At 36.6% G+C, this 15,852-nt stretch overlaps 1 protein-coding gene across 17 annotated transcripts in view; it reads left to right on the top strand.

Annotated features, from left to right (window-relative positions):
* pHCl-1 (pH-sensitive chloride channel 1) overlaps positions 1–15,852 on the top strand; it is a 50,452-nt gene that overhangs the window by 30,329 nt on the left and 4,271 nt on the right. For 3 of the 17 annotated variants that reach the window (NM_001370025.1, NM_001038936.4, NM_001169979.1), the window contains exons 6-13: positions 54–142; positions 644–718; positions 1,082–1,146; positions 1,215–1,435; positions 2,861–2,943; positions 3,962–4,099; positions 4,581–4,733; positions 8,675–8,889. In NM_001370025.1, coding sequence (NP_001356910.1) covers positions 54–142; positions 644–718; positions 1,082–1,146; positions 1,215–1,435; positions 2,861–2,943; positions 3,962–4,099; positions 4,581–4,733; positions 8,675–8,889 — 1,039 coding nt within the window. Of the gene's footprint in view, positions 1–53; positions 143–643; positions 719–1,081; positions 1,147–1,214; positions 1,436–2,860; positions 2,944–3,961; positions 5,283–5,464; positions 5,618–8,674; positions 8,890–10,549; positions 10,601–12,347; positions 12,945–15,267; positions 15,271–15,852 lie in introns of those variants that run through there. The other 14 variants (NM_001370024.1, NM_001274965.1, NM_001274966.1 and 11 more) reach the window with 11 other exon arrangements.

The following is a 15,852-nucleotide window of genomic DNA, read 5'->3' as shown; positions in this document are numbered from 1 at the left end:
CTGATCGTAATAAGGTCTATAAATTTTCAAAATGATTTTCTCGTGTTCTACAGATTTGATGAGTCCAGTTCGGATAAGGAAATATTAGATTTACTGCTTGAGAAGAAGCGCTACGATAAACGATTACTGCCGCCTGTAAATGGTAAGAAGTTTCAGAAATTATCCGCCATTTTTACATTGTTGCGATTAAATGTCCAATTTTACTAAGTGGAGACTGGGGAAAAACTACACACAGTGTTTGTGCCATTAAGAGTTGCTTTCGTAAGAGGGGTTGCCAAATGACATCCTGCAGACAACAATTGGAGGAGCCAGGCCACGACATATGGACACTATAAAATCAATTAAAGTTAATGGCTCCACGGCCATGGATGTGATGCACAAAAGATGTGGAAACTTTGGGGTTCGGGTGGCCACTATCTTGAGCCAAACCATCTATGCAATGCAATTACATTTTCTTCGACATGCTTATACTTTGGAAAATCATTACATGACATTCTTTGAGCGGTTGGAAAATTGCTTTTGTTACGAATGGAAAGTATAAAATAACAATGCAAGAGAATGGTTTAGATCGGAAAAACTGATGAGATTAAAGTTAAACATTTGTTCTCGAAATGATTCAATCTAATTCAATTCGTTTTTGCAGATGAAGACTTTTGCTGTGGCTTGCAATCGCCCGATATGGCAACTAATCAAAATGCACGGAGACCACACAATCGCGGTTGGTGTACTCTCGCGGATTTTTATATTATGTAGATGCACTTTGTATCTGTACTTCTTACTTTCATTCGATGACCTATCTTATTTTCAAGTATGAAGTCTTCTTTTCTTACTGCCTTTTGATTTTTTATAGATTTCGTCTTATTACTCAATGATGAGTTCTTTGGAGCAGTCAATCTCCATCTTATTTAGTTTGATGAAAGATGATTAAGTTGTACATTTCCATAATCAAATTTTCAGTAGACATTTTGCATTTATCGCCTCTCCGGGTAGTTAAACATTTTATTTTTCTGGCACTTGGCACTTCAATAAAATATATGTTAAGTAGACCACAACCGTGTGAATTGAAATCCTTTTTTAATAGGCACTCTGACGGTGAACGTGAACGTGCTGCTCCTGAGCTTAGCATCGCCCGACGAAAGCAGTTTGGTGAGTCCTGCGGATGGATTGTGAAAATGTAATAAATATTTTATTTATATTGAATTGATTGCTTGCAGAAATACGAGGTTGAATTTCTGCTGAACCAGCAATGGAACGATCCGCGACTGCAATATGGCAATAAGTCTCATTATGACTTCTTAAATGCTCTGCATCATCATGATAGCATCTGGACGCCGGATACGTATTTCATTATGCATGGCGATTTCAAGGATCCCATCATACCAATGCATTTCGCTTTAAGAATATTTCGGAACGGGACCATTACGTACGCAATGAGGTGTGTGTCTGCTCTGTAGCCCGATTTGAATATGAATGAATTTTTTATACAAAATCCGACGAGACGAGGCCGGGCTAAGCGGCTTTAATGGCGCCAGAAAATGCAAATTTTCGCTCAAAGTTCATATTCATTAGGGATAGCAAGATGACAGGCGAAGCGGCAATATTTTTTTATTCTCTTTGCTTTTTCACTTGCTTTTGCTCAATTTTCCACCTTTTTTTTTGCTCGCTAGCTTGCTGGCTAGCGGAAAATTTGAGGAAAGGGCACACAAAATATATACCAAAAGCTAGCCAGGCAAACATACGAGGCCGTAATGAAAAATAGCACAAGAAATGTAGAAGGCTGGAAAATAGGTGAATATGAGTAAAATGTAAAGTGAAAGTAGGTATGTAAATATTTGCCCAGGTACAAAGTACATATATCCCAATTCCTCGCCAGCTGCAAAATGCATGCTCGTATGGGGAAAAAAAGCGAGGAACTTTTCACAATATGACCAACATTTGTTGGATGCTCTTGTTTGTCTTACCCTTCCCTTTTCTCGCTCACTGCCTCTCGTTTTGCCAACTTGTCTACATTTTTAATTCAACAGAACTTTTCCAATTGACTGCATGGCGCAAAAGTGTCGTCCAGCAATTAATATAAGTTGCAGTTGCAATTTACTTTCCCCAGCATTTTCTGGTCCAGCATTTCCCTTTTGCTGTTTGCATAGCCGACAAGGAGAAACGTCGGAAAAACTTGCTGGAAAAGCGACAGCGACACGGGGTGGAAAATTATGAATTGATGTTGCCGAACAAAGCGTGATATTAAGTGGCAAAGACAAGCATGAAATTGCTCGGGGAAAAAATTCAAAGAATTATAAAGTCAAAAATATTTTACTATAGTTATGCATTGAAAACAAAATTCACAAATATATTAAGGATAAACTATATTAATTATTCTAAAGTAAATATTTTCCTAGAGAATTTAGCCCATAGGCAGACAATAGCTCTGTGAAATCAATAGAATTTAAATTGAAATGAATTTGAACTTGAAAATTTAACAGAAGATATGAAGTTTTTATGCACATGAAAAAGTGATGTATTTGTATATTTATTTAAACCAATTTTAAGTGGCAAAGACAAGCATGAAATTGCTCGGGGACTAAATTCAAAGAATTATAAGGTCAAAAATATTTTACTATAGTTATGCATTGAAAACAAAATTCACAAATATATTAAGGATAAACTATATTAATTATTTTAAAGTTAATATTTTTCTAGAGAATTTAGCACATAGGCAGAAAATAGCTCTTTGAATTCAAGAAAATTTAAATTGAATTGAATTTGAACTTGAAAATTTAACAGAAAATATGAAGTTTTTATGCACATGAAAAAGTGATGTATTTGTATATTTAATTAAACCAATTTTTTGCAATTTTCCCTGTAGACGTCACCTGATCTTATCCTGCCAGGGAAGTCTTCATATATTTCCATTCGATGACCCCAAGTGTTCCTTCTCCATGGAGAGCAGTAAGTTATTCTCATTTTTAAAGAAATACTTAAAATAAATATCTTTTAAGAAATACGAATATCTGGGCAGTTTATAGACAAAATTCTGAATATTAGTGATGCTATAACTGAATCAAACATAATATAATGAAAATATGATTATACCTCTAAAGGTGGCTGGAACTTAAATTGCCATTGAAATTAAAATTATATTGGATTACATAAAGAAAGATGTCACAAGCAAGTGTTGAGAGTAATGTATTTTTAAAACAATACAACTGAAGTGGGATTAATGTATAAATGATGTGACAATTTCAAAGTGTTGAGAGGGAACCTCAAGATGTTGACGTCCTGATGATAAAAAGATGGGCAGGCGAGCGTGTTGACTGCCACTCATGGGAAATCTTAGCCACCATCTGCATTTGCCTATTTGCTTCTTTGTGTGTGTGTGTGTGTGTATGTGTGTTCATGCAACAATGGAGGAGGCGATGGGGCCGAAGGGGGCTAAACGACAAAAGCTGACAAAGTGACTAACAAGGCTGACTGCCTGCCACACGCACACATACCCACACACATCGTCATACACACACAACAGTCAGCCTTGTTGTGGCGTTTTTGTCTTTACATTGTTTTGCGAAAGTTGTTTCCGGTTCCCAACCCGCTTGGAAACATCGGCTAAGAACGTGAGCCACATCGTAAATTACTTTGAGAGGAAGATGATGATGATGTCGGTTCCTGCCGAGATTGTCATCTATGAGTGGCAAAACATCCATCGAAGTGCTGTGCCTTTCGCATTTCGCCTTTTGCCCGCTTGTCACGGCTTGTTTGTCAAATATGATTTAATTTACTGGGTCTGGCCCCCCTAGAGTCCCCAAAACAAATGGCCCAGACAATATGCATTTGTGTGTGCCCGCCTATTTAGATAAATCTAATTAATTAATAATATTGTGATGGGATTACTTGCGGGGGCTGAGAATCTAATCCAATTGTGCGAAGCAGTGATTCTTAAAGCTGAATTTCTCTTTCATCTATCGTACAGTTTCCTACGAGGAGGCCCAAATCAAGTACGTCTGGAAAAACGATGAGGACACTCTGCGGAAGAGTCCTTCGCTGACCACATTGAACGCGTACTTAATCAAGAATCAAACGACGGCCTGCGATCAGAACAGCTGGAGAGGTAAGTCATTGGGATCGCAATTGCCAGTAATCGAATGCCAATCACTTCATTTGCTTATACTTTGTATTAGCCAAAGAAATTACAACCGGGAAATGTTTTGCTCTTTAGTAATCGTAGTGTTTTTGATGGTAAACTGGTATTTACTTTGTACAACATACAAAAACGGCAAATTCCATACAATTATTTTAGGTTTTTTCGTGCAAAACGGACCTTCTCAGTTTAGTACTCCATTCTTTGGCTTGGCTTTAAAATAATAATTATTTTTCTTATTTACTTACGTAGTCTCAGATCTTGGCTAGACTTGCTTTTGCAGCTTATACATTTTAGCAAAGAATCTACAAAAATATTGTAAATCCAATGCCTATCTAATGGTCTACTCTTTGTCTACCTTCCCACACCTACTCTTTTATAAAAAAAAAAAAAACGCTACAAATCAACCAACAAAAACAAAAACCCGAAATGCAAAAAATAATGCCCCTAGGGAACTACAGCTGTCTTAGGGTCGATTTAATCTTTACCAGAGATCGTGCATTCTATTTCACCACCGTTTTTATACCCGGCATTATATTGGTGACGTCGTCCTTTATAACTTTCTGGCTAGAATGGAATGCCGTGCCAGCTAGATCGATGATAGGTAACAATACCAAAAAAAAAACCAATCAATCAATTTAAACAAAATGAAAAACCATACCAAAAACCATAACCAATTTTTGCCCTCGCTCTCTATATCTCTCACACCAAACAAAACCAAATACTCTTAATAAAAATACGTACTTTTAAGAAATTAACCGAACCAAAAATCAATTTTGTACGCCATTGAGAATTGATTTTCTTTCCGCCTTTCGTAGCATTTGCCTTTTTCGATTGCCCTTCTGTAATGTAATTTGTACATTTTATGATTTCTAATTGTCACTTTTCCATTTCATTTCAATGCGGCCAACGTAGTAGTAATAAACATATATATTTGAAATACAGTGCCCACTCAAAGTATGCCCACACCAAAAGGATTCTAGATTTTAAGGTTTGCTGCATGGGTTCTGTACCTTGAATGAGAGCCATCCCACCCAAAAAATCTGGAAAGCATTACCTAAATTACCGAACCACAAGTTTAGTTCACTTTTAACATTACATATTTGTTTCCTTCTGAAAGTACGAGTATAGTTTAGCCAAAGTAAGCCAACACAAAAAAAAAATCGGGAAAAGTACAGGCTAGTGTAAGGTCCTTAGCGGAGTATAGTTCCTACAATTAGGCCTCTCTATCTATATATCTCTCTATCTCTCTCTCTCTGTTTGTCTCTGTGTGTGTGCGTGTGTTAACCCTTGGCCGAATTTGCATAATGCATAATTCCGGCCTTGTTTCTTAAGGTAATTACAGTTGCCTACAGGTCGAGTTGACATTTACCCGTGATCGTGCGTATTATTTTACAACCGTTTTCATACCTGGCATTATATTGGTCACCTCGTCGTTTATCACATTTTGGCTGGAATGGAATGCAGTCCCAGCCCGGGTTATGATCGGTACGTAAAAAAAATGACTAAAATCAAATTGAAAACTTTCGAAAGAAGTTCCAAGTTCTCAATAAAGCAAACAGAAAACCCAACAAAAATCGAAGTCTTCCAAACCAATGAAAAAACAGTCCAAATCACATTTTAGTCCTTAACGAAACGTAGCAGTCCAGTAAGTTTTAGTCCAAATTTAAACGCAACCACGAGACAATTGGCCAAATCTCAATGATAATTTAGAAGTTTGTTAGCTTAGAACAGCTTAGGAACATTTAACTCATTAAAAGTTCAAGTTTAGCTAGCCGCTCGATTTAAATGGATTCCTTTTTTTACATTTCGATCCATTACTTGGACTGATTTTACCAATGTTAATTTTCTCATTTTGTATTTTCTACTTCCTGCACTCGTATTTGGTAAACGCCCAACTCCTTTGAGTCCTTGTGCATTGCATGACTTCTTAACTTAAACTAGGCAATTTTTGGCTTTTTTACTTTGAGAAGCTTTGGTAAATCCATATACGAAAATCAACTGAAGCATACATAAATCATGCTTAAACTTAAAATGACTACTCCAATTCATGTTCAATTAGATTGCAACACACATACATTTGAATAGAAAATGTTCCACTACTCCGAATAACAAACAAAATAATGGTATTAATAACCAAAAATAAAATAAATTAAAAATATAAAAAATTATGATATTATAAACAGTAAAACTTATTTGTAATAACAAAACGGAAGATAAGGTAATAAAAAAATGTATTATCGTGGTTTTAAGAGCAGGAAATAATATATTCCATATGTAGTATATTGTTCTCAACCGTTCACAAAGTGAGGCAAGGATAATGCGATTACTATGTCCTAGTCCTGGCGAAATGTGGGCAAGGGAAACCGAAATGAAAATAATGAGAGCGGCAAAGGGAATGTCAGCCGAAACATCAAGATCCTACGTCGTTGGCAGCTGCATCGGGACAGGAGACACAGAAACACGGACACGGCCGTATCCTGGCATTTTACACGGCTTGTGGCACACTCCACATCCCTGGGATCATGATGATGATGACGTGGAGCGGTGGTCACATCATACACGATGATTTATGCATAAGCCATATGGTCAGCATGGACTAGGCAAATAGAACAGAAAGCGCTCTGTGCGTGTAATGCAAAAACTACAAAGTTACGGCAAGGATGGAAAACTTGCAGGCGGCGTTAGAAAAGCTTAGTTCTTGACTTGACTTTAAAATATAGTAAAATATATATACTAAAGCCATGAAAATTTGTTCAACATCATTGAATACTATCAGTTTTAAAGTACAAACCTATATTGAAAATGACATTCGCGCTTTTAAAGATAAAACCATTTGAATTTAATATCTTAACTTCTTTGATTCTAAAAATATTCATGTGTGTGAATAGTCCAAAGTTTATAACCAGAAAATTGCATTCAATTTCAATTTAAGTCGTCTTTAAATTGCTGCAATGAGTTTTGAACAATTTTCCAGTAATAATGCTCTTGAATCGTTCGATGACAAAACGACGACATGGCACTCAAATAGCATTGTGGAAATCGAAGACGGGGAAGGATAATTCCATTTCTGGCCGTCATTGTCTGCGCAAGCCAAACACAATCAAACGACATTTCAATGACAAAAGGAAACTAAATAAATAAATAGTCAAAAAACGGCGAAATGGCTCCAAGGCAAGCGATGCCGTTTTGTTAGTCAAAGTGCTGACATAGCATGCATTTTACAGCAGCTCCTTCTTAGCATGGCAGCATCCTTTTTGCCTCATTTGTGACCCGCTCGCAGCTCGAGCTTTTCCTCGAAGCATTTGCAGTTGAGTGCAGCGTTGAGATTTTCCTCCGATATTTTTCTTTTTTGATTTTTTGGTAAGAGTAGGGCGGATAGCAGAACGCTGGCAAATTGAAAATCAATGTGGTTCGTGGATGCAGCGATGCGAATGCAGCAAGAGCTCCTTGCCACATGCCAAACTAGTTGGAGAATTGTTGACGCAACTAATTAGGCAACCAAGATGGATAATGTTGCATATCGAGCTGTTTTTTTATGTCGCGCGTTCATGAGCTGAATAATTAATATTAAATGCTCCAGCATTACCTCTGATTAATTTTATTTGCGCTAAAATGGAGAAAATTCCAATGGAGTAAGTTGATTAATGAAGCAAGGAACTTAGTGATTTGCAGCACAATGCTGTGTTAATGGATTTACATAATTTAACACATGACTTTGATTTATAACATTTAATGCGTAATCAAATATTATTTATTGCTCATTAGCCTTTAGGTTTATCACAACGAAATAATTATTATGAATTAACTTATTAACTTTATTAATCAGAACCATCAATTATAAAGTGCAAAAATGTGAATTAATTGATTACCATTACGCAAGTTATTGCATACAATTATTGTAACTATTTGATTAGTTCTGTTCGTATATTTTAAAAATATAAATATATTTTGAAACAAAATATAAAACATAATAATATAAATAATTAAACATAACAAATACATAAATGCTTTCTAGATAAAAGCGTTTATTGAACCAATAGACGAACTTAAAATAATAAATCACATGGAACAATACTCTGAAAAATTAACATTGATAAAACTACAGAAACCTATTACTGCATTACATTTTCGCATATATTAGAACTACTGCTCCTTATCAAATAAGTAGAATTTAATAATTTTCTTTAGCTTCTGCACAGTTTATAAATCACAAATTAAAAGCAAACTGATAAACCGAACACCATGTGATATGATAACTACCTTTTTACTCTCCGTAAACCGGACTTAAAACTAAAAACTAAAAACTTTTGTACATATTCCAAAACCAATGAAACAACTCAATTAATTGCCACATAAAATATATTCTACATACGTACATCCCTTCGTCCTTGACACCCGTTTGTCCCCAGCCCCAAAGTATGCAATGCTTTTCTAATTACGTGTCAAACGGCTAATACAACTTTCTCTACAATTACCATCCACAATCGGCAACTTTAAACGACTCGAAACAACTTGGAACAACTTTTGACAACCGGAATGAAGGCGTGACAACAATGCTGAATTTCTTCACTACCTCGAACGGTTTCCGGAGCACTCTGCCGGTTGTTTCTAATCTGACGGCGATGAACGTGTGGGACGGCGTGTGTATGTGCTTCATCTACGCCTCCTTGCTGGAATTCGTCTGCGTCAATTATGTGGGGCGAAAGCGACCCCTGCACAACGTCGTCTATCGGCCCGGCGAGAATCCCGTAACACAGGTAAATTAAATAATCATTTAATCCGATTCACACCAGGCAGCCCCGACCCAAGAAAAAAGCTAATTTCGTATGCATTTTGAAAGCAATTAAATATGAATTTTACATGAGCGTGCAAAGCCAACAAAAAAAATACGTATCTACATATATAGTATTATATGTATAAATAAAACCAAGCAAATGATATAAAAAAGAAAACACACAGCGAACACAACTATCAACATTCGTACTATATAAGTTATTCAAGTTATTTGTTCTTCCTTTGTTTAAGAAGCCAGCAACACCTGAGCCCAAGTCATGAAAACAAACAGAAAAAAAAAAAATATATATATATATATATAAAAAACTCAAACGAAAACAATTCGATATCCTCCATTGTGTTGCGTCTCCCTCTTTCTCTCTGTCTCGCTCTATATCCGTCTATATCTCTTCTTTCCTCTATATCTGCGTACACCCAATTTTGATCACATAACCGTGTACTGTCCAGTCTTATTTAATGGTCCTTAGTTAATAGAACCATTGCCATATCTACATTATCAACTACCAGATGCTCGATATAAAAACTCACTTTGTGTTAATCCCGAAACTTAGCATTTTGTATAACAACCTTTTGAAACTATAGTAAACGTAACTTTGTGTGCCCTAAGAATAATGAAATAACTCAAATGAACATTTGATTTTTGTCCACACACTTCTGATTTGAATTTTTGTTTTTTGTCCTATATGAAGATACTGTCGATGTATGTGTATTTATTGTGCCGATGCTCAGTTGTATTATTTGCATTTGCATTTATTAATCCAATGAAGTGACATTTACCCCGAGAAATGCCCACAGACAATTCTTCCTCTTTGATAGAAATCTTAACATTCATCTTCTGTTATGTTTCGATTATTTTCTAAATGTTGTATTATACAATCGTTCGTAAGGAAAACAATGCGTTTTATTCATCGCCAATTAGTTTTAAAATAACTTAACAAAACCCAACCATAAAATGAATAATAATAAAATAATTGAAGTATTTTACATGCCGTAGGTAGGTATGTTATTTATGTTTTCATTGTTTTCTAACGCAAATGAAACAACAAAAACTAAAATTGATTATACAAAATAAAACCAATAAAATATGCATTTTGTTTTTACGTAGGCACTTTTCGAATTAAGATCAAATCGTTTAACAATGCACGTTAAGCATTTTTGTTTGATGTGATTTACGAATATGTAATCCTATTTATGGGAATTCATTTAAGTGGCATGTTACGTAACGAGATTAAAAACTAAAATCATTTTAAAGAGCTCATGAATCAACAAAGCTGTTGATGCCACTTAAATAAATGCCGCATTTTAGTCCCATGCATTATACAATTACCCCATTTTTATCCAAGAGAGTCGCAAGACAAAAAGCGTGAACGACAAAAAAAGAATCGAACATTGTTCCCAATTTCAGTGATACGCAACTATTCGAAACTATAACCTTCAGGCAAATTAAACTTACTCTCAATAAATAAATTAGCAGCTAAGTGAGAACTGAGCAAGCGATAGCAAACAGAAAAAACCAGAAACCAGAAAACCAAAAAACCAAAACTTAGCCCAACCAAAATGACAACCAAATCAAACTTAAAGTGTGTTTTGAGTATGAACATTGTTTTGTGTACATTTTTGCAGCGTCTTCCAGCAGTACTAAGCAGGATCGGAGTAATTCTTGCAAGTCCTTTGGTAAGCTATCAACCACAACTCATGCACCACCCCCGCCCCGCCCCCTGAGAAAACAGAAAACTTTAACAAAACCATTTAGCGGCAAACGGCAGCAAACCAAAAAATAAAACCAACTTAACACACACACACACACACACAATCCAAGTAAAATACACACCCACACTGGTACACCCACCGAAAAGTCCTTTATACCCCCTTCTCCTGGCCAAAAACAGCGAAAAGTAAAAATAAGAAAAAATGGCATGCGAATTTCGCTTTGATGAAATGCATTGAAAAAGTTTTGTTTCGATTTTGGTTTTTGTGTTTCCCAAAAACAAAAACAGTGTTTAATTTGATTTTCGAGCCAGAACGGAAAACCAATGAAAATAACAATAACTATAATTCAAATTTAAATAATTACCTAGTAGATTCGCACTCGCTTTCAATGTATATAACTTCATATTTATTACGACGATTATTTTCATAATTTAATTATTTTAATTCGTTTTCAATCATAAACAAACTCGTTATGTACTTATACACCTAACAGCCACTCGTGCGTATACTTAATATGCGTGGCTTAATTGTTTTTGAAGAATCTATTTCCACACGACCAACAGCAGAAACGACAACTACAACCACAACAAATAAATACTCATGATGAAAATGAAAAAAAAAAGAAAATTATATCTATATCAATAAAACACACTTTAAGGTCACTTACAATTGGGAAAAATGTTACGAATGAAAATTGTAACAAAAAAGCGAAAAAAAATTATTACCAATTATGGAAAAAAATTCTTTCTCCTTTTGCATATATGACAAAATTATATCGAAAGAGTTATAAATCAATTCAGTTATTTGCCCCTGATTTACATTTTAATTTTTGTATATGAAATTCGCCTTGAAAAAATATACATTTAAATTAAGTTCTTTATTGATTTTCTGACACGCCCTCTACCACTAAAAAAATAAACAAATATTTCGTTGGCTTACTTAAATAAAAATATGGCGATATATCGTGCCGGAAATGTTGGCCACTATTATTTATGGTACTAAAAAGTAGTAGCTGAAGCATTTTTGTTCTTTGGCTATTTTCTGTTGTCAGTGTTTGCTTGAAAGCTTTTTGTTTAGGCGCTTAGTTTACTGCATTTTGTGCATTTGAATGTTTTTCAATAAATATAAAAAAAAAACACTAATGCAATCTACATACGAGACACCAAAAACATCGAATGTGTATAGCTTGGAACGAAGAAGCTAAAAACAATATAAATATGGATTATATCTGTTTTTCTCATAGGCGGGTAATATTTATACATTTAGGTATAATAAAAATTTAATGACTGGAAATCATATTGAAAATTAACGAGGTCGCTTTAAAAAACTTTAAGGACCTTCTGCTTGAATCTAACAGCAACATGAAGTGAAACAAGAGTCCATTATCTACTGGAACGATTTAACCAACTTAACTTACCATTTCACTACAACTGCTTAATTCCAAGTAACCTCTCCTGTTAATGCCCATCAATTAACACAATTACTTTTGTGGCCTTCGATTATCCTGACTAAAACCACCTATGTGTCTCTCTCCGAAAATTGTCTTTCTCTTTCCCGCGTTCAAAAACCAAACACTATAATGAAACCAATGCTAGAACCAATCCAGAACAAATAAAAAACAAACCAAGACAAAAACTATCCCCATTCAACCAACCTGCTCTGTAGGTAATAATCGAACGCGAATTTCATGCCGCTTTTGTCCTCCGAAAAGGCAAGCGCCGCTGCCACGCCGGCCATGTCGATGATGGGCGGGGCCACGCCCATGTCCAGTGGTACCCCGGCCGCCTCATCCTCGGTGGCCACGCCCGGTACCCCAAGGATCACCGATCCGGAGGAGTTCTTCGGCGGCGGCATGCGTTGGCAGGAGGCCCATGGCGGAATCATTGGAGCTGCTGTCCAGAATTTACGGGCACGTTCGATAAAACGTAAGGCGGCCAGAAGTCCATCCACTTCCATATCGCCCCATCCCAGTGGGCGACCCACTGAGCATATCTACGAAGAGCCCGGTGGATCCACATCCGGTGTCACAAGTACGAAAGTAAAGTTCAAGGACGAGCTGAAGGAGGAGCAACCGGAGGAGGCGGAGTCCAGCACCAAACTACGACGATCGGTGGCCACCAGTACACCGGCTTTGGTTGTAAGGATCGAGGCTGAGATCGATCCGGAGGCGGAAGACAAGCCCATCCAGGATATGGAAATGACAGAACGTCAGTTGTCCTTGCCGTTGAAACCGCCGCGTCGCAAGGCATCGCGCTCCAATTCACCAGCCTCGGTTTACAGCGATGCATTCGAGAATGTGGAAGCTACAGTGAGTAAAGGACACACCAGAATACCACAATCGCTCCCGAGACTAACCGAAAAATATCCACATAAAAAATCTTAACAAACATTCGTTCTTGTTGTTGCTTGCACAACCGACTAATAACTAACCAGAATGTAAAAAAAAAAAACCGAGCCAAAGCAAAACGTCAGCAAGAGGAAAGTTTGGCCAAACTTGATTGCCTGCGGTTATTTTGATTGCCATTTGCCCAAAAAAAAAAAAAAAAACACCCACTAAATGCACCCAAACACCCCCAAACACGCACACTCAAAGTTGGAATTTTCCCCGAACTTGCGATTGAACTTTAAATGAAAAACTAACAATGACTAACAAGAGTAAACTGCATTAGACATGAGGTACTGGCAGCCAAAGGAAACAGAAAGGTTAAGCAATTAGGGCTAAAAGCCAGGCAGGGTTGTCTTTTACCAAATCAAATGCAAGCAGTGAAGATGTTTTCTCAACTAATTACCCTTCACCTAAGCGATTTAGTCATTAGGAATTTGAGTGCTTTCAGCGGCTCAGAGACTTAGTGACTTGATTTAGATTAAAACATATTCGAATAAGTATTAATATCTCACCTTTATTTTATTAAGGAAATTTCGAATAAGTAGAATATATATATTTAAATATTCCTAGAATATATATATCTCAATTCAAACTTTGATAGCACGCAAGAGGTAGATATATTTTTTTGATACCATGGTGGCTTAAACACTTGAATCAGTCATTTTGTCCTTTAGATTTTCAACCGATTTCCAGGGCATAAATCACTAAAACTTCCCCCAAAAGTCCCCAAGTAAATCAAACTTATCGGAATGGAAGCGAAGAAACCGCCATCAAGATAGAAATGCAAAGGCAAATAAAACCAACTAAAGTGGGCGTGATGAAATACCCGTCTGCCGAAAAGCAAAACTATTTTATGGGAAATTGTGAAACGCTGACGACAACTTCCGACAGAAGCAGAACACCAGGATACGCAGCCCAGGCAGGAGTTGCAGCCTGGCCAGTGAAAAGCCAGGCGGAAAAGGTGGAAAACCCGTCGACAACAACAAGGTGGCTGGGAAAATGTTCTCCACCATTAGCATGTAAATTAAAAATGGTGTACGCGTTTAAATTGGCGCCCAGGCAGGTGGACAGCGGAATGACTGGGCCGCAACAGGACAACATAATTATTCATGAGCGCCCCAAAGTGGAAAATGCCGTAATGAGCCCGAGAGCAGCGGAAAAACCAACGACACGGTAGTGCAAAACAAACAAATGGCAGCCAAGGATGCGGTTGAGCCGGCTCCAAAGAAAACGAACCGAACCGAAAGGCAAATGAAAATAAAACTCGTCGGTACATGCAGCATAATTGTCGAAAATTGTCTGAAAAGGATTTTCCATCGGACCTCCTTTTGGGAGTCTTATGCAAATACAAAAAGTGCGGAGAGTCGAAAAAAATTCACGAGGAAAGAAACTTTCGCTTTACACTTTGCCCCCAAAGATAAGTGCACTGGCCACATCAATCTTCACTTGTCATACATTTTTCAAGTATTGTATTAATAAAATTAAATTGCTGGTGAAGCATCTTGGGAGAACTACTTAACGTTAAATTTACGAGCGCTGTTATTGTTTAAGAAATCTCCGACTATTTTCACGAACCATATTTTAAAGATAGATTTTAAATAGGTTTTTTTTGAATAACAGTTCTTATGATGTGCGATCTTTATGTAACTCATTAACCTTGAACAGATTTCACCAATATTAATTTGAAGCAATCCTTTGCAATCCCAATCGTCTACTGATCATTAAAAATGCCTTGTTGATTTTAAAGAAACTAACGAGCAGCAAAGTTCTGGCACAGCAACCGTGTTTAATTTAGGTCAGCCACGTTATCCGGCTCTCTGGCTGCTTAAACACACCCGCATAATACATCTTCCCTAAGTAACTGTTTCCTCCCAGCCCACTTTCCCACTTACCCATTTTCCCGGACTTTTCCATTTTCGCAACCCCACCGGCCACCTTTGCCGGCATTTGTGCACTCGGCAAATGGCCGCCAGCTGCTGGCAAACAAAGACAAGTCAGCCAAACACCCACCCAACCAACCAACCAACCAACCAACCAACTAACCAAGCAACCAATCCCCAGGAAAATCCCCTGATTTTTCCCCTAGTTCGTTGGCGTTTTTGGATGCAACTTGGGCAGTACGTGCCACTGTAGTTGCAATAAATTGTAGCATACTTGTGAGCGGACGCAGTTAATTTCTTAGCCTGCCACCTACGACCCATTGGACAATTTATATACCGCTCGCAAATTTTTGATGTTAATTAAGCCCGTAATTTTCATGAAATAGTGCAGGAACTGAACAATAGTTGTGCAATTAAATACCTACACAGTAAAATATAGTTGTTACACAACATTTAGTTGATTTTTCTCTGTGTGTGCTTGTATAGTTAACAGCCTGTATATAAAGTACAAGTTTTTAAGCAAACACCTTTGCTATCGTAATATTTAATAAAGAGCACGCTTTAACCCACACAATAAAATGCACAAAACTCAATAGAATTTTACCTAAACTAACCTTGTATGTGTTCATAGTCAATCATTAAATACATTCGAGCCAAATAAACATTCCACATAACACTAAACCTACAAAAACAAAAAAACAAATTACATATAAAACCAGAAACTAACATTTTTTAAGCGTTCCATATTACATTAAGTGTAATTTAAATTTGAATTTTCATCACATTCGTGCCTCTCTCTTAATTTCAACCCGTCCAAAATGAAAACACAGCAAAATTCTCATGCCATTCTCATATCAATCAAAATATACAAAAATCTATTCAATCTGCTATAGCTTAAACAGAAATAACAAATAAATAAAATACTGTACGTGCAAAATACAATTAGAACA

Source organism: Drosophila melanogaster, chromosome 3L (assembly GCF_000001215.4).
Source record: "Drosophila melanogaster chromosome 3L".
NCBI classification, from domain to species: domain Eukaryota; kingdom Metazoa; phylum Arthropoda; class Insecta; order Diptera; family Drosophilidae; genus Drosophila; species Drosophila melanogaster.
The sequence above is the reverse complement of the archived record's forward strand: the minus strand, read 5'-3'. Positions and strand labels throughout refer to the sequence as shown.